We start from the raw sequence: 23,281 nt of genomic DNA on the forward strand, positions 1-23,281 counted from the left end.
TATCGATAGTTGCAGATGGGGTTACCGTTTCATTACCACCCATTAAAAAAATAACAACTAAAACGTGCATTACAAATTACATTGCGACCTTAATGATTCGTACTACCGTACTATCTTGTTATCATTCTTAAAGACTAAAAAAAAAAAATAACTTAGTAATTCACTGCCTTAACTCACCAAGATGTACGACAAATGTACGACGACAGAAACAATAGTGAAAGGACTATTTATAAAGTATGATTCACATACATACATACATTTTTTGAGTAGTTCAACTTTCAAACGCCCACGCATGTCTGCAGGATTAATTCAATTATGGAGCGCAAAAGTAGGTTTTTTTTAGTTAATTTGTAAAAAAATGTTATGTGGAGTAAGGCAGTGAAATTACAGGGTACCGAGGCATAACAATATTGTGTGGTGTCATGAAGGATAGCGAGGGATGGACAGCAGCGTCCCTCTTAAAACATTGGACGGCGGTAGTCACTTACCACCAGGTGAGCCGCATGCTCGTTTGCCCGCTGTGTTGTAAAAAAAATCTCCAAAGCCTAACTGCGGTTGCCAATCCGCCTGTCAAACGTGGCAACTACTGCCAAAACCCCCCAAGGGGGAGGCTTATGTTTAGGAGTGGACAGTTAAAGGCTGATATGATGTTGATGAGACATAACACCATAATCCTCAGGAATGACAATGCATGAGGGTTTTTTTTTGGTGGATGAAAATGGTATGGTAACCCCGCCTGCGCTAACGGGATACGCTGACGGAGCACCAGTGAAGGGTGATCGATGACAATGAAAACAAGCCAGTTAGCCTATCATGATGAATTCATCAGGAATTAACCATGATAGTTTCCAGGGGGAACCGCGAGGAGGTCGACCTGGTTGGGTATATTGCTAGCAATGGGATTTCTAGTCTCCATTACTAACAATCCCTTTCCCCCCAATGCATGAGGGTTACCATGAGCATCACAGTGTATTCTATGACTATAGTGCTATTTATGTCGACGACGGTTAGCATATTCCATCAGGTGGGCCGTAAGCTTGTTTGTCATTATAAGTTAAATAAAAATATATGCTTTTTGATATCGGTCAAGAATCAAACTCCGCCACGGATATGAGCGTTTCCTCTACAAGTTTATATTTGGTCGTTGCACCTTTGCCGGTGTGCGTGTTCTAGTTCCACGCGCGGTGATTGTTAGATACAAAAAAGTAAACAGCAAAATCGGTTTATGTAAATGTTACACAAAAAAATCTGTTCATTTTACATTTGTTTATGGATGAAAATATAATAATGGGTGAAGATGACAAGAAGTGAAGCTAAGGTTGGCCCGCCGTGACGCATTCGGCAGGAATTAATTACGACTGTTTCCAGAGGGCACCGCGTGGAGGTCGACCCGAAAGGGTATTCATATATTACTAGTAATTCTCTAATCCCCAAGTACTAACAATCCCCTTAGGGTTTTTTATTTACTAAAAAACAATGACCAAAATCGATTTTTTATGCTACTCAGAATGCTAAACAAGCTGACGACCCACTTGATGGAAAGTGGTAACCGTCGCCTATAGACATGAACAGTACCATGGATATAACAGAGAATACTGTTTCACCCATGATACCCCCTCATGTGTTGCCATTCCTGAAGAATAAGGTGTTAAACCACTGTACCCTGTAAATTCACTACCATATCCCATCCTTCAAACGGAAACACAGCTGCTTCTAAGCAATAAACACGAATGGAACAGAGGTACCCAAGCAAACGACTTTTGTACAGTCTCCATCTGGTGAAATGTCACACAAAGTCGACAGTCGATAACAACCTCCTTTTTTGAAATCGGTCAAAAATTAACCGCCGCCACAGAAATGAGTGTTTCCTATACAAATTTATATTTGGTCGTTGCATCCTGGCCGGCGCGAGCGTCCTAGATACACATGTGGCGTTTGCGCGCCATAAAAATCGCTCCCACTCGCTTCCACCGTATATCGTGTGAATGTCTTTGATGCTGCGTGAATCATGAGTTATTGCCGGTTATTACTGGCGACTAGGGTTGCCACCTCGTTAGAAAATTAAGTTTATTTCAAACCGATGTACATACAGTTAGATAAAAACCACTTGCATTATGTTTTCACCGAATACCGTGTGAACGTCTTTGATGTTACGTGAATCGTGGACCTGCGACTAGGGTTGCCGACTTGTTGCAAAATATTTATTTTATATTTGATGTTAATTTAGACAAACAGTGTAGTGTAACGGTTTAACACATTGCTTCATATTTCGACAGTTATGGGTTCAAGACCTGCATAATACAAACGTTTGAATTCATGAATATTTATATCTATTTGTATTGACCTCCACGTGGTTACCCCTGGAAACCATCGTAGTTAATTATTGTCACGAGGGGCCTGCTTTCATTCTCACCTATCATCCTTCACTGGTGCTCCTCCTTAGGGGGGAAAGGGATTGTTAGTATTGGAGACTGAGAATCCTATTGCTAGCAATATACCCAACCAGGTCGACCTCCTCGCGGTTCCCCCTGGAAAATATCATGGTTAATTCCTGATGAATTCATCATGATGGGCTAACTGGCCTGTTTTCATTCTCATCTATCACCCTTCACTGGTGCTCCGCCGGCGTATCCCATTAGCGCAGGCGGGGTTACCATACCATTTTCACCCATCAAAACTGGTGCTCCTCCAGCGAATTAGCGCAGACGGGATTTATATTTTAATTAAACCCCGCTTGTGTTATTGGTATACCAAATTTAATAGTAATTGCACCATTAAAGCACTAAGAGGTAATAAACAAACAAACAAAACCTCAGTTTCACAATTACAATACTAGTTAGTATTTTTAAAAAAGAAATATAATAACACTGTAGTTGGCAACCCTAACTGCTATATTATTGATGTAGAGAAAACAATGAAATATGCCATACTTTTATTTAATCTATATATCTATGTCACTCACAGACACGGAAGCATGATAACGACAATCCAAGTTCGTTTAGAGTTTAGACCAGTGACTCTAAACCTTTTTTTTTTTTTTGTTGCGGCACATATTTAACGATTTCAAAATTTGGCGGCACACAAAAGTGCCGCGGCACAGTGGTTGAGAATCACTGGTTTAGACATTTATTAATAGGATTTTTCTATTCAATTATAATATTTATCTATTTATAATCTCTTTCCTTTTCCTGAGTCTAATTTGTTTTTTTTTTAATGGGTGATAATGGAATGATAGTCCCGTTTGCGCATTCGGTATATGATGGAGGGACACCAGTGAAAGATGATAGGTGAAGATGGTAGCATGTCAGTTGGACAATTGTGAAGAATTCAATAATTATCAAACATGATGGTGTCCAGGGGAAACCATGTGTAGGTGGGCCCGATAAGGTATATTAGTAGCGATAGATAGATAGCGATAGTAGGAGTCTTACGATGCCTTTACAGCATAGATATAAAAAGATAAAAATCAATAGTAAAACAGCAAAGCAAAGAACTTCAATAACTAAAATTAGTAACTATACAAGATTTTTAAAATAAAAATAAATAAATGGAGATTTTTATGAAGCAGTTACATAAATTAAGAATAGTAAAGGCTGTCTGTTTATATGGACTATAAGTGTGGAATAAACTGCATATTGTAGCTGAATGGATTTAAATGAGATATGGGTAGATTATATTGTAGAATCTTTATAAACTGATATGTGCAGGCAAAGCTATAAGAAATAGTTAGTTACTAAATATTTTGTTGATTTCTTATGAAAGATATAAACATGAATACAAATGTCTTTATATGCTATGCTATATAAGCATACAATATATTATATAAAATAAATATAAATCACAGCTACGCATGTATAAATATATATATGAACTGTGTACATTTTTATTGTAGAAACCCTATAAAAAAACATATCTTGTTTTTTTTCTAGACATAATAATTTATTTTATATAATATTCCATTTAAATTACATTCAAATTTACCTATGCACCCAATGTGTTAACAACTACATAACTAAATGAAAGTGTCTACATTTCTGCATTTTAACTGTTTATTTAACATATGAGTCATCAGCTGACATCAAGAATTTCCTGTTTGAAATGTTCTAACATCCATTTCTAATAAGAAAATTATGGCGACATTGACATTCAAACAAATTCAAAGGTTCAAAGCCTAATTATGGCTGCCAAACTACCTGCCAATTGTGGCAACTACTGGCAATACCTTCCTTAATGGGGGAGACCTATATTCAGTAATGGACAGTTAACAGCTTACATCATGATGATGATTCAAAGGTTGATAGAAGATATCCTCTATATGGGATATGTCCACTATTGTATTTATAAATCTTCTTAAGAACTCTGTATCCTATAATTTAAGATTTTACTGTACAATAAAGTATCACAAATAAACAAACTATTTTTTTTTAATTCAAAGACTTTGTTGGTATATATTTTGTTAGATACATATAATTTGTTAGAAAAAATAAATAAATAATAAAGTATGATTATGGTTTATCATAATCATACTTTATTATTTATTTATTTTTTCTAATTATAAAGTAGCTTATTTATTAATGTAATATATATATACTATAATTTATTTGTAAAAAAAACTTTTAAAGTTAGTTTTTTTAACCAACTACAAAAAGAGGAGATTATCAACTTCAACATATTTTTTTATGTATATAACTCAGTCTATACAATTTTTTTTTTATTTAAATAAGTTCACTATTGATATTAGTTTAATGTACTAATTTTATAAAGAATATAAATTATATAATCTTTTTTAGTCAATGGATATCCTTAGAGGTAGTTGTTGTTGTTGATATGTATAGATAGGGGTATAGAAAAGGGTAATGAAATTTTGGTCTGTAGCTACCCACAGGGGTTTATTAAAATTATCACAAATTCACCCCAGAATAAAATTATTTGTACTCCTATTGGACGGTCAATTACTTTTTCAATTTTTATATATTTATATTAAGTTCTGGTGAATATATTTTTTTTATTTTTTTCAATTTATGATTCAATATAATTAGTAATGATAATCCTATAAGATGTTTATTCTTGATACAACATGACTATTGAGAATCAAGTATGAGCATGCTAATTCATATTAAAGCATAGTTTAAGGAATCCAATAGCATGTTTTTAGTTTGCAAACATTTTATCATTATATTTAGAAAAAAAATATAAGTACATTTAATTCATAATATGTTGACTGGCATCTAATGGTACCTACTGATCACTGTTTACAATATTTAATGCTTAGTTTAAATTATAATTTGTTGGAGACAAAATAAGTAATATATTTAGGAATATTTTTCGCATAGCAAAAATTACTATTAGTAAATTCTTTTTTTTTTAATTACTTACAATCTATCTAGACTCAATGCATCTAGACAGACTTGTAAAAGTTGCATCTACAAGAAATTTCGAGCTCATATCGAGGTCAATCTGCCGTCTGGACAAAAACATTTCGCAATGATACCATTCATGGCAAATCCACCCATCTTATTTGGTAATGAACACCGTAAAAAAAATCTTTTGAAATACGTTACAAAACATACTGCGAACACTCACCTGTATTCCACTGGTAATGTAGAAAATTACTCCTAAAAACAATGTCAAAAAACACACTGCAAAGCAAAAATAATCACGCAAAACGACAAGTTAAACTTAAGATGACTTGTTCGATGAAAACTGTGTTTATCGTTTTAAATGAATTAGTATTTATCACAAGCAAACACAACACAAAATGAATTTTAAATCACCATCAAGTTTAATTTACATTATTAAACAAAAAAAAAACACATATTAATCATAATTAAAAAAGTAAACAAAACAAATCGAAGCGCAACAAACCGAACCGAAATAAATAAGCACACTAAATGAACTGACTGACTGTGACTGATAACTGACTGACTTCGACAAGATAGTGTTGTCATTATCATAAATGTAGTAGAAAATAATTAAGTAAATTCTACCTAATTTTTAAGATTTACCTAATCTAACTGCGAAATTTCTTTATCTACAATTTTTATGTATTCATTTGTATCTAGCTACTATTTTATCATTTTTTTTTAATTCGTTGTGCAATTCGTCTATTTAAACATACATGCTATTTAGATACCAACTTACATTCTTTAATTTTTGTAATTCTTGCCTGTAACGCGATTGTAAATATTTTGGTTGATTAAATAAAAAAAATTACAAAAAAATATCAAAGCGTAAAGAATTAAGCCGTAATTGCTTTATAATTCGATGTTCCTCTGTTATTTTGTTTTTATGTCTTTTCATTACTTTATATTTAAATTTACTTTACATGAAATCAAAATAAAATAATCTGCTGTGTAAATTTGTAAGTATTTAATTTAAGTTTAAGGTGATTGTAATAAATTTCTAATAGGAATAAAATGGGCATAAAACATAAACTTACTTTTTACGTCTTGAACTGATTCGATTAAATAATAAATTGTGCAATTTATTATATATTTTTTCATTAAATACATAATAATAAAAAAATATGAAGGAGTGTAATAATAGATTTAAAATTATTTATATTGGCCTTATATAATAAAATTAAAATATCGATATAAGGGTAAACATTATCGATTACGAAAGTTTAATATTTATATAAAAAAAAATACTTATGATTTGAGATCGTTTAAAAACAATGAAAATGAAAAATATAACTGTAGTTGTATGTATCAAAATTTTGAATAGGAAAAAAACAAATTATTCAGTTTTTAATATGATAAAATATATCAAAATTAATCAGTCAATCATGAAAAATGTTTATACGATGTGATTGTTTAATATAATGTTCTTAAATAGATATGCTTAGTATATATTTAAACACAAACTGAGCCGTTTATTATTCACAAAACATCTATTTAACTATTTAGTACCCCTTAAATTTAAAAATATTGGTGGAAATAAATCCAAATAGTTTAAAACTTGGCTCAACTGCAACACTTAATTGAACTTCTATTATTTAGAAGAAATATAATAAAATAGCAACACCGTTAGTTTTTTTTATGTTTAGTTAAGGCAAAAGATTATAGCTATTCGGCCATATTTTTTTAAGTTTAATTTAATTTTATTTCGTTTTTATTAAGTCCTGATCCGGGTATGTTTCCGGATATGTTTATTAACCAGGATAAAAAGTAGCCTAAATCCTTCTCCATTTCGTATAGTACGTATATATTCAATTTCATATTGATTGGTTTATTTAGTTATTAATATATTAATAATTTTTAGCCATTTTTTCAATAGGTGTAACGGATGTGTCGGGTCCCGTAGTGGTAAATAATAGGTGAAAATGAAGGCAGAGCAATTTTCCTATTGAAAAAAATTCTATAAGAATTAACCACGACGGTTTCCAAGCGGAACCGCGTGGAGATCGACCTAATAGAGTATATAATAAGCAATGGGGCTGTTAGAATCCATTACTAACAATTCCTTTCCCATCTGGTTAAGCCGTTAAGGCCCTATAACAAACAAATAAACAAACTTACTTTCAGATTTATAACAGTAGTAAGTAGTAGTATAGCTTCTCTATGTCAAGCTATATATTTTCAGTTAAAATTAAACTAGCTAGTATTTTAAAATCTAAAGCTGATAAAATAACAAAACAAGTTTAAATTTACAAATAAACAATTAATAAAATAGTTATAATTCGATTAGCTGACGGCCAACCTGATGGTAAATGATAACCCCCTATAAGCGGGGGGAAAGGGATTGTTAGTAATGGAGACTGAGAATCCCATTGCTAGCAATATACCCAACCAGGTCGACCTCCTCGCGATTGCCCCTGGAAACTATCATGGTTAATTCCTGATGAATTCATCATGATGGGCTAACTGGCCTGTTTTCATTCTCATCTATCACCCTTCACTGGTGCTCCGCCAGCGTATCCCGTTAGCGCAGGCGGGGTTACCATACCATTTTCACCCATCAAAAAAAAACTTACAGGATGCAGCTAATGTACAGTATGTTAAAATGCATTAGTTATGTATGTAGTAATCTTAAAGTGTGTAATACCTATTCTTTTTGGGGAAGGGATTGTTAAGAATGAGGATCTATAATCTCCATTGCTAGTAATATACGCTATCAGGTCGACCTCCACGCGGTTCCTCCGGAAAACTATCGTGGTTAATTCATGTGAATTGTCACGTCACGATGACTGACACACTGACCTGAGGGCCTACCATGAAATGTTTTCCGAAATTTCGATGCCGAACAAAACACAAATTTGATGTTAAAATTACATAATACTTACCGTTTAAAAACATTAAAAATAGTAAAATATTATTCCTTTGGACTTTAATGGTAGTATTTATGACGAACGAAATGTTAAGCTCCATTTACTGGGCCAATTTAGGTATAAACTAAAACACGAAATTGTGTTCGAAACTTCGGAATTTCATTTCATGGTAGGCCCTCTGCTTTCATCCTCACGAATCGCCCTCATTGGTGTCTCGTATAGTGTATACCGATAGCGCAGACAGGGTTACCATTCCATTATCATTCCGTTTACCCGTTTACCCGCACGAGACTTTGTACAATAGTCGTTTGCTTGGGTACCTCTGTCCCATTCATGTTTTTACCGTGAAGCAGTTGTGTTTGCATGACTGTGTTTCGGCTTGAAGGGTGGGACATGGCAGTGAATTTACAGGGTACAGAGGAATAACACCTGAGTCCTCAGGAATGGCAACGCATCGGGTGTATCATGGGCGAAACAGTATATACTCTGTTATGTCCATGATACTACTCATGTCTATAGGCGATGGTTACCACTTTCCGTTAAGTGGGCCGTCAGCTTGTTTGCTATTCTAAGTTGTATAAAAAAAAGACGTACCCTACCAAATTAATATCTTGTCAAATTAACGTCAAATCCTTAATTCGCTATAAATAATTGAATAACAATTGTACAATTTGAATAATATTAGCATCTTTATGGGACATTTATAATGATATAAAACAGGGAATTTCTAAATGGAGATCACTGTAGTGGCGTTTGTGGACATTTGAAGTAGTTATAATGGTTTCACGATTGTTTAACTTTATTATTGCAATTTTTATATCATACTTGTAAGTATTTAGCTCCTTTATAATTAAAAAAAAAATATTCTCACGACTGTAATCCTTATTGGGGTAGTCAGAGACATTTGTAATTGCACGGTTGTGGTGTATTAAAATTATTCATGGCAGGGGCTAGCTTACTATCGACAGTTTCATTCATTTGGTTTGTGATCGGTGTTTCCCGTCGACGGTGGGTTAGTTAGAAACATAGGTATCCCAATTTCTAACTGCGATGACGAATTTTGAACAACATTTTTAATATTTATTATAGAATAGTTGTATAAATAGTTATAACGATTATTTTTTTATCCATAGAAAGGTTTTTTTATGCAACTTAGAATCGCAAACAAGCTGACGGCCCACCTGATGGAAAGTGGTAACCGTCGCCTATAGACATGAGTAGTACCATGGGCATAACAGAGTATACTGTTTCGCCCATGATACCCTCCATGCGTTGCCATTCCTGAGGACTTAGGTGTTATTCCTCTGTACCAAGTAAACTCACGCCATATCCCATCCTTCAAACCAAGACACAGCCATGTAAACACAACTGCTTCACAGAGTAACTGCGGTTGCCAATCCGCCTGCCAAGCGTGGCAACTACTGGCAAATGGGGGAGGCTTATGTTCAGCAGTGGACAGTTAAAAGCTGATATCATGATGATAGTAAAATCAAAACAAATCATTTTATGATCCCTGTAATACTTTTGACCCACAATTAGAAGATCGGGCTGTCATTTTATTAGATAATGCCCCCAGAATACTGTTACTGTTGCCACGCAGTTGGTGTAACAAAGACGCCATCCGTTTGCGTCTGATGCCATAGAAGTCATCTGTCGACGCTGCTGCAAACTCTATGGGCGCACTACGTAAACGTGGCAACCCTAACAACACCAGCAATCCTAACAATATATATAAAAAATAATCACTTATTAAAATTATTCCAGGGTTGTCAACCATGTGACGGGATCAAAAATTGTACATAGACTAAAACCTATTTATTGTAAATGCCCGACTGGTTCGCAGTCAAATGGCAAAGGATCGAACCCCGAATGGATAATTAGTCACACAAACAAGCGATTCGACGACGAACAAATAACGAGGGAGATACGTGATGGACTGTCATTGAATTCGAAGGAGAAAGAAAGAATGGACGATTATGATGACTTATTTGATTATAATTTGGATGATGAGAATGATGATGCAACCCCGATAGGTTCAAGGCCAAATGATAAAGGAATTATAGTGGATACGAAGGAAAAAAAGAATATTAAACAAAATACAATAAGTCTCCAACCTGAGAAACGAAAGTCGAAGCTTCGTAGTTACGGTGGTGAGGATTTACAGGTGAATACGTAGATAACTTAGGTTTCTTTTATATGCAACTTAGAACGGCAAACAAGCTGACGGCCCGTCTGATGGAAAGTGGTAACTGTCGCCTATAAATATGAACAACATTTATAAATATTTTACTGAACTAAGTGTTTATTTGGGGAAGTCCATATCACTGGTTTGTTTGTTTTTTTTTTATAACACCGGGGGCAAACGGGCATGCGACTCACCTGATGGTAAGTGACTACCGTCGCCCATGATCACTCACTATACCAGAGGCATTGCAGGTAATCATCAACCAATCGTCAAGAAAAGAGCATATTCCTTTTTAAAAGGCCAGCAGCACACCTGCAATGCCGTTGGTGTTGTGGGTGATCATGGGCGGCGGTAGTCACTTACCATCAGGTGAGCCGCATGCTCGTTTGCCCCCTGTGTAGTAAAAAAAAGGTGTGCTGCCGGCCTTTTAAAAAGGAATATGCTTTTATCTTGAAGGTTATAATGATTTAATTAAAGAGAGAAGAGAGAGATGTCTGTCGATTGCCAACACTCGAAGATTGACTTCTATTACTATTACCAGAAGTTCTATAACCATATTCGCCATCAATCTCCGACCGCTATTCAGTCCACGCATATTTTGCGAAAATTTCTAAGCTCCGAGCAGCAATCTATTAATTTGCCTGAAGATGCCTCGTTTGGAAGTTAAACATGTTTAACAAAAAAATTATACATGTTTAGTAACGTAATAATTGCCATGTGGTCCCGGCGTAGAATGGATCACCCCAACCATACCCATGGGTGTCGTAAGAGGCAACTAAAATAACTTAATGGTCGAGGGATGGGCAGTGGCGTCTCTTTTAAAACATCACCAAAAGAAGCGTTTGCCAATTCGCTTGCCAAGCGTGGCAACTACTAGCAAAATACGATAGGACTATGGCAGTGTGTATGGCATAGTTAACGGCTGAAATAATAATATATAATAACGGCACGTTTATATAATTGCAGACTTTTTTGAAACGACTATCAGAGACGGAGTGGGATCCAATGCAGTGAACATACGAAACACTATGACATACAGACAGAGACATTATATTACAGACGTTATATGGCAGAATATTAACGCGACATCAAATATAGGGTTGCATAAATGTAAAACAAAATGCAATTTAATTATATTTAATTAGAAATATTTAATCATTATATCTAGAAGTAAAAAAAAAATGTTAAATATTTATGCACCTATTAGAATTTATAATAATATAAAATATATTTATATTACATTAGAAAATTAATAATTCAATAAAAGAAGTTTTAAGTATTAATGTTACATGTTTATTTGCAAAGTGTAATATCACCATTTAAGTAAAAGTGAAAGAGATAGAGAGAATTTTAATTCAGATCCTGAGTCCTCAGGTATGGGAACACGTGGGGTACCTCCCCATTAATATATTAATAGTGTTTCAACCGTAAAGCAGTTGTGTTTGCATGGCTGTGTTTCAATTTGAAGGGTGGGATATGGCGTGAATTTACAGTGTACAGAGGAATAACACCTAAGTCCTCAGAAATGGCAACGCATGAGGGGTATCATGGGCGAAACAGTATACTCTGTTATGTCCATGGTACTGCTCATGTCATAGGCGACGGTTACCACTTTCCATCAGGTGGGCCGTCAGCTTGTTCGCCATTCTAAGTTGTATAAAAAAAAAAGAAAGAATGATCTAAAATAATCACATATGATTCATGATTCTCTAATTTTCAACGGAATTAAAAAAGGAGGGTTTTTTTTATATGTTTATTACGTCATAACTTTGCCAGTTCTAAACCCTATTTGGATATTTTTTTATCTGTAAGAATTTATTTACAAATTAATCCCAAAGAAATTTTATCAAAATTTGTTTAGTGCTTTAGTTTTTAGTAGATTTTTTTTTATTATTGGATGAAAATGGAATTGTAACCCCGCCTGCGCTAATGGGATACGCTGATGGGGCGCCAGTGAAGGGTGATAGATGAGGATGAAAACAGGCCAGTTAGCCCATCATGATGAATTCATCTGGAATTAACCATGATAGTTTACCGGGGGAACCACGAGGAGGTCGACCTGGTTGAGTATATTGCTAGTAACGGGATTCTTAGTCTCCATTTCTAACAATCCGTTTCCCCCCAGTTTTTAGTAGTTAGTGAAACAACCGCGTATTTTTGGGACACAATCATCAATTATGTGTTAAATAAACTTTGCAGTACATGAGCAACAGGCGTTCACGTGTACAAGACAAATAAATGCATAATTGAATACAATTTTTATTTACGAAATATCCATGGTTGCTAGCTCTCAAAATTAATTCAGTAATATTTAGTGAAGCATCAAGAATTATATTTTGATTTCATCCGATTTAACCTATCTAATAGGGGGGAAAGGTATTGTTAGTAATGGAGACCAAAAATCCCATTGCTAGCAATATACCCAACCAGGTCGACCTCCACGCGGTTCCCCCTGGAAACTATCATGATTAATTCCTGATGAATTCATCATGATAGGCTAACTGGCCTGTTTTCATTCTCATCGATCACCCTTCACTGGTGCTCCGCCAGCGTACCCCGTTAGCACAGGCGGGGTTACTATACCATTTTCACCCAATAAAAAAAAATTACCTATCTAATAATCTAATGGAGACTGTTAATTATGAGGTCTCGTGTATTTCTTATTTTACTGTCTCATAATTAAAGCAGGTAATAACAGTAATTGCAGAAAGAACTTGAAGTTTAAATAATAGTGACGGCTTTGTCTTATTGAGGCTTTGTCTTAAGCTAAAATTAATACAGAGATGCATACGGCAGCAATAATGGCACGTGAAAAAGAGAGGAAGTGAGGGACATAGATAAAAGAGCCAGTGTACACTATAGATTAAACATATACACAGATTAATTATTTATTATAATCTAACGCGAGGCATACAATTCTCAATATCATTTAGTTCACGCAATTTCAACCCAATGTGGCGAGGGGGGAAAGGGATTGTTAGCAATGGAGTTTGACAGCCCCATTGCTAGCCCTATTAGGTCGACCTCCACGTGGTTCCCCCTGGAAACCATAGTGAACAATTCTTATTGAATTCGTCACGATGAGCTAACTGACCTGCTTCATGCTCACCTATCATCCTTCTCTGGTGCCCCGCCGGTGTATACCGATAGCGTGGGTTGGGTTACCATTCCATTATCACCCATTAAAAAAAAAAACTCAATGTGGCGCTGTTGTCGCTTTCAAGAGTACCATTTGACGTTTTTACGTTGGAATTGGAATTGCGTTTCGATAGTTTTTTTTTTTATTTTATTTGTTTCGCTGATTTTCTTATTTATATTTCTGATGCACACTTGTGTTTACTTGCTGTTACAAACTTGAGCTGCGATTTGATACAGCAGAAGTATGTCGTTTAATGGAATGTGCTTCGCGTAAACGTTTCGAGAGTAAGCACACAGATCCGAGCTAGAGTCTAATCTTAGATTATGTAGATAGAACATCTCCATAGAAATGCTTCAAGAAAAATGGGTCAACTTTTTCGTACAATTTTGCGTGATAAATAAGTTAAAAGTAATTTATAACGTCTATATTTAATTTAGCTTATAGATTCTCTATCTTTTTAATGCATGAATACTCATTTTATTTATTTAATAATACATGTACACGTCAAGATACATTTTATGCGTAAGTATATAAAAGATTTATATATTGTTCTTAGAGAAAACTGATAAAAAAAACGAGTAAGCTAATTTAACAATTAGCAAACAGTTGATCAGTTTTTGAGATTCGATGCTTTATCTATATAATCTAAGAGTCCAATAAAAAAAAACATTGTGTTTATAAGTACTCTCATTTATTGCAATTTATTTTCGTAAATAAACGTAAATATTTATGTGCACAATTATTATTTAATTATTTAGCAGGTATATCACAATTTCCATGTCGCCATTCGCAGATTTTCGTCCAGGACAAACTTCTTTTTAATGTTTCCTAGCGGTCCTGAAATATAATAAATTTATGTGAAAATTGTACAACAGTTTCACTTATATGAGATAAACTTTAAATTATAATCTTGGGGTCTACCGTGAAATGAAATGCCGAATTTTCGGACCTTTCGTTCATACCGAAATCAGCCCAGTAAATGGAGCTGATCATTCCGTTCGTTATAAATCCCACCACAACAGTTCAAAGGAATAATATTTTAATTTTTTTTTATATCTTTAAATGGTATGTATTATGTAATTTTAACATCAAATTTGTGTTTCGAAACTCATAATTTCGAAAAATACTTCATGGTAGGCCTTCTAGTTATTATAAATTTTTTTACCTCAATTTTGGTGAAAAACGTCTTCTTCTTGTTTCGTTGCTCTCAATTTGATTTGCTGATGGTTTGCCCTGTACAAATTAAAGTAAAACTTGGTATAAACTACATAGTAAAGTCCTACATTTACTTAGTTCCTTTTACTAAATTACTATTAAATATTTAAAATATATGTGTGAAAACTCTTTTGAACTGTGAAAATGTTAAAGTAATTCAAAATTACTTTGTACTCAATTTTTAGGCAATATAAACAATGTTATGTTGAAAAATTACTCATAAATGAGTAATATTGTTGATTGAATATAAAATTAATTCCTATATAGGTTTCCAATAAGCAGACATTTAATATAGACAATCATCATTATCTCAGCCATTATCTGTCCACTGCTGAACATAGGCTTCCCCCATAAGGAACAGTTCAGAACTACCTGCATCCACTGACCCCTTGCAATTTATTTGAGGTCGTCACTCCATCTAGTGGGGGGTCGTCCTATACTGTTTTTAGAGTGTAACAATACATAATATTAATTCAGTATCTATTCTGTATATCAACTTTGAACTAACCTCTACTGCTGCAGACAGGGGAACGATATCTTCTTTCGGTGGGCCATACTCTCTGAAACCAGGCGGTCCGTATTCTAAAAATCCTTCAGGAGCCTGAGCCAAGGAACTGAAACAAGGAAAATTAAAATTTAATTACATACTCTTTTATGCTATTTAGAATGGTAAACAAGCTGACGACCCAACAATACCATGGACATTACAAAATACATAATTATGCCCATGGTACCCCTCGTGCGTTTCCATTCCTGAAGATTAAGATGTTATTCCTCCGCACCCCATAATTTCACTGCCACCTTTCAAACCGAAATTGCTGTTTCACGGCAGGAATATGAGTGGGACAGAGGTATCCAGACGACATTAGTACAAAGTCTCTGTTCAGTAAAATATATCAAAAATAAATTAATTTATTTTCGTCTAATAAAAATGGTATTAACCCATAACTTACCCAGAGTTATCTATAACATTCCTTACGCCAACTGCATCTTGCACACTATTCTGTATGAAAAAAGTATTAAAAAATTTAATTAATTAATATATAAACATTTAATTGTTAAGATAAATTAATAAAGTAGATAATTCTATTTTAAAAATTCATTTCATATAAATAAAATAATTTATTAATTACCGTTTGCAGTGATTCTTCATTTTTAATATTAATAATAGCTTCTTCTATATTCTTCACTCCTTCAACAACAGTCTTAACTTCTTGTTCTATTCTTCCCTCTACAGCATCAATCACTCCACTGCTAACGACTCCTGTCTCTTGTATAACTACACCACGTTCTGTAGCATCAACTCCTGTTTGGACTGCATCTTCTGTGTTTGCAATGGCAGTCTCGATTTCAATATTAATAGATTTTCCTTGAATGTCTGGTTGTGCATTAACATTTACAGATGCTTCTAAGACAGAATCTGTAGATTTCTCTTCAATGAGTACTTGAGATTCTGTAACAGCAACTTCTCCACCTGTTTTGACGAGTAATTCAAAATTAGTATTATTAACTGTATGAGATACATATATTTTATTTATTTTGCTATTATTGTTAATGTAAAACGTTCTCTAAGTAAAATGAAAAGAATATGTTACTATTGTAATTAAAGTACTTTCTTAAATATTATTGTTCTTTAAAATAATATAATATTTACAGTCGAATTTAATCTTAGAATTCAACATAGTAGGCTCGTATCTATTTTATTATTTCTGTCCCACTGGACATAAGATTTCATCACTCATCATTTTAGCCGTTAATTGTCCACAGTAGGAGACATAGACTTCTCTCCTCCAATACATGCCGTCAGCTATTCGCATCCATAGATGCAAATAGCATGATTCCCCGCTTGCTATTACATTATTCGCTTATATTAAAATACCTTCAGTTCCAATAGCATCGAATTCAACTACGGCATTTTCTGTCTTAGTGTCTCTATTTTCTTTGATCTCTCCATTAAATCTAGTTTCAATCACAGAGAAGGCTTGTTCTGTGGCCACATCAGGTAAATTTTGCTTTGTGATATCTTGGATGACTTCTTCATTCTTGGGTGGACCATATTCTTGTAGGAAATCGGAACTGGACGCCTCCGATTCTTGGAATATCACATCTTTTAGCGAATTCTCTTCAGTTTTCTGGTAAGTAAAATTATTGGAGTCAGTCAGGGAAGTTAACGAACACATAGTAGTGACACGATTAAGCTAATTTTTTGTGTGTTGATGGTATAGTAATTTGCTTGCGCAATTGGTATACATTGGAAGAACATCAGTGAAGGATTATAGGTGAGGATGAAGTAAAGAGATGATTGATTGATAGAGTTACACTCTATATATAATATTTGCTCACAATGTTACCTGTTGAGTTTCAGATGGCAAATAAAATGCTGGGCCCTTAGGTTTCCATCCACTGGGCAGGTACGGTCCAGATCCTAACGCGGAGACCGAGGCTATAGCGAAGACAAGGATAGCGAATACCTAAAATCACATGACACTAATTTAATAATGTATATTGGAGTCAATGTAATTATTACTTTTTTAAATATTTTAACAATTCTTGATTTTGCTGCGCATAAAAAACATAATACAATTGTAACAAGACTAATTAATATCACAAATAAGGGATTAATAAGGCCTATCGGTTTAAAAAGGTATGTATGTTATAAAAATCGATTCAGAATTGGCAAAAAATTTAGGTGAAACGAAAATTTTGAACTTGATCACACCATAAATTTTATAATACATTTACTTCTTGACTTCAACACTGTTGAAGTCCTTCGGAAACATTGTGAATCCTCTAACAGGTTTCACTTCCTTTTTTTATAAACTTTTTCTAACTAAAATTAAGAAAACACATTTAGTTTATAGACCTCTGACGAAAATTTCACTTTCCATTTAATTATAATTATTATCACACATCCGATTATTTTAATTATCAATTTATTATTTATTACCTTCATTTTGAGACCGCTTGAGATCTTTGGAACAATGCTCGAAATTAAGTGATGATGAATAACAAAATGATCTCGTTTTTATATTAACCACGAGGTGTTCAAAAAAAAACGTCGTCAGATATCAAGGCCTAGTTTACGCTAATATTTGATTAATATAAAACCTGATTGCGCAATTTTTAATGCAAATATACTGTTGGGTCGAAGGTGATTCAATCTTGTCTCCTGTATAGTCTACAGTGACGTTGTTTAGATTCCTTTCACGATATCCGTTGTGTAGAAGCAGATAGATAGATACTCTTCATTGTTCCCTCCAAATATTACAGTAGTAAACTTTTATAGGTACAATTACAAGTAATGATCATACTAATGAAGCAAAGGGCGGTCTCATCGTAAAAATCTCTTTCAGGCAACTTTTAGATGTAGAGGAGTTATTATAAACAGTTTGGTCGGACGCATCATAAAAATTCTGTCAATTTAAATCTACACGTAGATATAATACTTGCAATAAAGCAAATATTTACCGTAAATGCCCGATTGGTTCTCGATTGCGTCGCAAAAGACCAAACCATAAATGGATATACAGTGATACAAACAAGCAATTCGACGGCGAAGAAACAAGAAGTGAGATCGCTGATGGATTGTTACTGTATTCGCGTTTAAAATATCTCTTGTATAAAAGAAAGGACGACTGTGGAAACTTATCTGATTACAATTTGGAATATGATAAAGATTACGCAACCCCGATAGGTTCAAGGCCGAGAGATAAAGGGACTGAAGTGGGCAAAAAAGAAAAAAGTATAATATCAAACAATATACAATGACTCTTTGATCGGAGAATCAAAAGCCAGAGCTTCGTAGTTACGGTGATGAAAATTTTCAGGTAAATAAGTAGATATTTTTTATTGTATAACTTAGATTTTTTTTATATGTAACTTAAAACGGCAAACAAGCTGACAACCAGTCTAATGAAAAATGGTAAACGTGGCCTATAGATGTGACCAATGATTGTAAACATTTTACTTAATTAATTATTACTTTGTGGTAGTTCATGTCACTGGTAAGTTGGTTACAATTATTTGGTCCATGTAAATGTAATTTGGACTCTCTTTTCCGCGCTAAGCCTCTTATTTGTACGTGTTTGTAAATATTTTACTGAACTAGGTATAACTTTGCAGTAGTCCATGTTTCTGGTAAGTTGGTTAGAATTATTTTGTTTAATTCCGCTACTATCACTACTACCAACACTCGAAGATTGATTACTATTATTATGAACTATAATCATCTATAATAGCCATCAATCCCCCGATCGCTATATAGTCCATGCATGTTTTACGAAAGTTTCTCAGTTTGGGTACCGAACAGTTAAGACTAGGCTCCGAGCAACGATCTATTAATTTGAAGATGTCTCGTTTAGAGATAAGACACGTATTGCAGAGAAATTACAAGGTATAGAAGCGTAACACCTTAGTTTTTTTTACAACACAGGGGGCAAACGAGCATGCGGTTCACCTGATGGTAAGTGACTACCGCCGCCCATGATCACTCACGGCACCAAAGGCATTGCAGGTGTGCTACCGGCCTTTTTAAAAGGAATATGCTCTTTTCTTAAAGGTTATGATGTCGTATCGGTTCGGAAATAGTAGTGTTCAGAAATGGCGTTACATGAGGAACATCATGAGCAACACAGTATACTCTGTTATGTCCATGGTACTGCTCATGTCTATAGACGACGGTTACTACTTTCCATCAGGTGGGCCGTCAGCTTGTTTGCTATTCGAAGTTGTATAAAACTTGTCCTACAAATATAAATGAGAAAATCTGTAAATTTATATATTTGGATGTTTGTTACTGAAATTTTGTGAGGCCGCCGCCCATTGAGCCAAATTCCGCGCAAACCAAACTACTCTCCGTATTTCAATAGAATCCGTTTTCAATTGGAACGAATCTTGTCGAATGAGCTTTTTTTGGGAGCCAGAATTCGCGCAAACCTACTACTATAAGATTAACCTCGCCATTACTAACAATCCCTTCCCCTCCAATGTACTGTATTAGGTGCAACAACGGCGATTAATTATACTCCTATATATTAGTATTATATTACAATATTAACAATCCCTTCTCTCCCGGCGGGAAGGAATCTCACCTCATCACACAGGAACGAAGGCGGCATTGAAACTCGAAACTAGAGGACGCCATCCTCATACGAGTAGAGAGTAAGTATCTATTATCAAGGACAAGGGGTAGAGTCTGAAATAAAATTCCCTCTGTCTCATTCACTTATTATTTAGGTGATAATTTATTATATCGACTGTTAACTGTCAACTGCTGGACATAGACCTCCCCTATTGTAATGTAAGAAAGACTCTGTTTTCCGCACTTAGCCTCCCATTTGGGCCGTTGTGCGTGTGAGTCGTGGCTAGTACAGCCAACCTAGCTCCGCCCAGAAGCGCAGAAGCTTCCTGGGTTCTTCACAGGCTTCACGGAGCGACCTCACCGTTCCGAGGATTTCTAAACGTTGATGGGCCACAGCCTCACATTCCAGGATTACGTGAGCAGCCGTTTCTTCAGCGTCGAAACAGCCTCGACATAGAGGGCTGTCTGTGGCTCCTATTGTGTATAAATGTTTGTTTAATGGACAATGACCCGTTATTGTCCCTATCATTATTTTGAGGTTTTTTCTATCTAGATGTAATAAATGTTTTGATAGTCGTTGATTCAACGTAGGTACGGCCAATTTTGATTGTCTGCAATCAGTAGCCTGTATCCATCTTTGGTTTTGTATGTCAGCGGATCTTTGACGAATCCACATTCGAAATTGCGAGAACGGAAGAGGAAGAAGTGGATACGGGCCTACCACCCTCGTTCCTGAGCCTCTTCTAGCCAGTTCGTCTGCGGCATCGTTACCATAAGATCCACTGTGCCCTCTTATCCATTGGAGGATAACTCGGTTATTGGAAGATATCCTATCCAGTGAATGGTGGCATTCAATTATCAATTTGTTGTTTGTCTTGTTGTTTCGTAATGCTTTTAGTACTGCTGCGCTGTCAGATAAGAATCTAATGCTAAAACCATTTATTCCTAGCTTATGTACAGCTGCAGCAGCCTCGGTTATTGCAACACATTCGCATTGGAATATTGAGCTGTGTACGCCAAGCGGTATGTGCACGTTTATATTCAGGTCTAAGGAAAAGACTCCGGCTCCTGAACCGTTCTCGGTTTTGGAGCCATCGGTGTATATGCGTAATTCATGTACACCGGATTGGTCCTTTTCCTCTTCTTGAATTTGTATTTGGTATTTTTTGTTAAATATATAATGATTATGAGTCCTGTCACACGGAGCCGCAATCAAAGGTTAATATTCGATTGCCTGGTTCAGAATAGAAGTGTGGGGACTGTAGTGATTTTTACCCCATAGATCCAGATGCATTAGTCGGATAGCGGCTAACGCCGCTTCCTGCTGTATGTGCAGGTCTAGGGGTGTTATGTTGAGGGCCAACTCTATTGCTGTTGTAGGAGCTGTTTTCATGCAGCCGCTGACAGAAGAGCAAAACAGTCTCTGAAAGCTTTTTAGTTTGGCGGCGGTGGTCGATAGTTTTGTCCTCGGCCACCAAACCAGTGCACCATAGACCAACATTGGCCTGATTACAGCTCTGTACAGCCATAGAGTTATTTTTGGCGAAAGACCCCATTTGTTTCCTAGCATCTTTTTGCACTGGTAGAATGCAATTGTGCTTTTGTTAAGTTTGTAGTCAAGATGTTTATTCCAAAGCAATTTACTGTCTAGTATTATGCCAAGGTACTTGACTTCTTCCTTAAGTTTCAGTTCCGTATTGAAGAGTTTTGGTAGTCTGTAAGGACATGTAACTCTTCTATTTGTGAACATGATTAATTCTGTTTTTGTAGGATTAACCGAGAGTTCATGCTGTGCGCACCATCTCTCAATTATTTCAAAAGCTACTCTCATGCGATCACACAGAGTACCTTCGAAGCTTCCTGTTAAAAGTACAGCTATATCATCCGCATAACCTACCGTGTAGAGGCTGTTATCGTTAAGCTCTATTATGAGCTCATTTACGACTATATTCCACAATAGTGGTGACAGTACACCGCCTTGTGGACAGCCCCTACCGACGATTCCTCGTGTGGTAGTATTTACAGTAAATTGTATAGCTCGTTGTTTAAGCATGTTATGTATCCATTCTCTAAGTGTTATTTCTACTCCATGTGTAGCTAGTGCCCGACCTATACTGGCAAAGTTTGTTTTGTCGAATGCCCCTTCGATGTCTATAAATGCACCTAAGGTTGGCTGCTTCGATTGCAATGCATTGCCTATTCGGGATACTACGTTATGAAGTGCTGATTCAGTTGACTTGCCTTCACTGTAAGCATGTTGGTTAGGATGTAAAGGTTTGCACAGAGAGACTTGACATCTAATCTCTTTGTCACATAGTCTCTCCAAAGTTTTCAAAAAGAACGAGGTGAGACTGATGGGTCGAAAGGATTTGGCCACAGTGTAATCTCCTCTACCTGGTTTAGGAATAAATATAATTTTTACCTCACGCCATTTCAAAGGTATGTAACGGTGAGCTATGCACGCTCGGAACAGCTGTACTAAGTAGTCAGCTATGACGCTCCCGCTCCATTTCAGAAGGGCTGGAAATATTCCATCCAGGCCTGCCGCTTTAAATGGTAGAAAGGTACTGATTGACCATAGTAGTTTTTCTTTATCTATAACTCTGTTTGCTACTTCCCAGTCCGAGCTACTGGTTTCCCTTTCCTTGTATGGTTCCCATGACCACTCCGCAGTAGTCTGGAATCCTGGAAAATGTGTGGTTAGTAGCAATTCGGTTGTTTCTGTGTCGTTCTTTGTATAATTATTATCAGGTTTCTTGAGGCAACCTATTGTATGATCTTTCTCATTAGAGAGACATGCTTTTACTTTAATCGCCTGGTTATTGTTTTCTATATTTGTACAAAAACGCCTCCAGCATTCTTGCTTTCTCTGGCGTATGAGTTTCTTATATTGTTTTTTGGATGTTGTGTATTTATTCCAGTCTTCTTGTGACCGTTTGTTCATGGCTATGTTAAACAATTTCCTTAACTTACAACGGTGTCTTTCCAATTTTGGACACCACCAGTGTTGCCTCCCCCCATACTGTGGTGTGGTTAGGGCACAGGACTGTTCATAGCTTGAGGTTAAAATGGACGTGATGTAGTTTGCACTATCGTCCAGATCTGTTACCGCTAAATCGTCTAGTAGTGGCAGTTGATTGTCAAATTTTTCCCTGACCAGTGTAAGAAATTTATGTTGGTCAGTCCTTCGAGGTATACGTCTAGGCTGTGGTTTGGGTAACTCCATATTAATGGAGAATCGAATCCATCTATGATCTGAGCATGATATTTCATTGGATACATGCCAGTCACAAACAGATTCCGAAATACCAACAGTCGTTAGAGTTAAATCTATAATAGTTTGTGATCGAGCGTTTATAAAGGTAGGTTCAGAACCTTTGTTAATTAGAGTAA

At 35.4% G+C, this 23,281-nt stretch overlaps 3 protein-coding genes across 3 annotated transcripts in view; 1 reads left to right on the forward strand and 2 right to left on the reverse strand.

Annotated features, from left to right (window-relative positions):
• The window catches only part of LOC113522251 (pleckstrin homology-like domain family B member 2), a 116,963-nt gene extending 111,075 nt beyond the window's left edge, over nt 1–5,888 (reverse strand). The window contains exon 1 of the mRNA XM_052892043.1: nt 5,584–5,888. The gene's annotated coding sequence lies outside the window, so the exon portion shown is untranslated. The remainder of the gene's footprint in view (nt 1–5,583) is intronic.
• A 3,134-nt stretch (nt 5,889–9,022) lies between these two features.
• On the forward strand, nt 9,023–11,655 carry LOC116412853 (uncharacterized). Its single transcript, XM_031908459.2, has 3 exons — nt 9,023–9,096; nt 10,034–10,433; nt 11,421–11,655. The coding sequence occupies exons 1-3, from the start codon at nt 9,047–9,049 to the stop codon at nt 11,466–11,468; spliced, it is 498 nt and encodes a 165-aa protein (XP_031764319.2). The 5' UTR covers nt 9,023–9,046; the 3' UTR covers nt 11,469–11,655.
• Nucleotides 11,656–14,285: 2,630 nt separating this feature from the next.
• LOC113521560 (uncharacterized) lies at nt 14,286–17,793 on the reverse strand. The gene is made up of 8 exons (XM_031908455.2): nt 17,756–17,793; nt 17,160–17,279; nt 16,688–16,940; nt 15,942–16,282; nt 15,762–15,811; nt 15,317–15,422; nt 14,759–14,826; nt 14,286–14,430 (listed from the first exon to the last, which is right to left on the reverse strand). The coding sequence occupies exons 1-8, from the start codon at nt 17,759–17,761 to the stop codon at nt 14,412–14,414; spliced, it is 963 nt and encodes a 320-aa protein (XP_031764315.2). The 5' UTR covers nt 17,762–17,793; the 3' UTR covers nt 14,286–14,411.
• Nucleotides 17,794–23,281: the final 5,488 nt, after the last annotated feature.

Source organism: Galleria mellonella, unplaced genomic scaffold (assembly GCF_026898425.1).
Source record: "Galleria mellonella isolate WM207_F2 unplaced genomic scaffold, CSIRO_AGI_GalMel_v1 utg146, whole genome shotgun sequence".
Taxonomy (NCBI): Eukaryota; Metazoa; Arthropoda; class Insecta; order Lepidoptera; family Pyralidae; genus Galleria; species Galleria mellonella.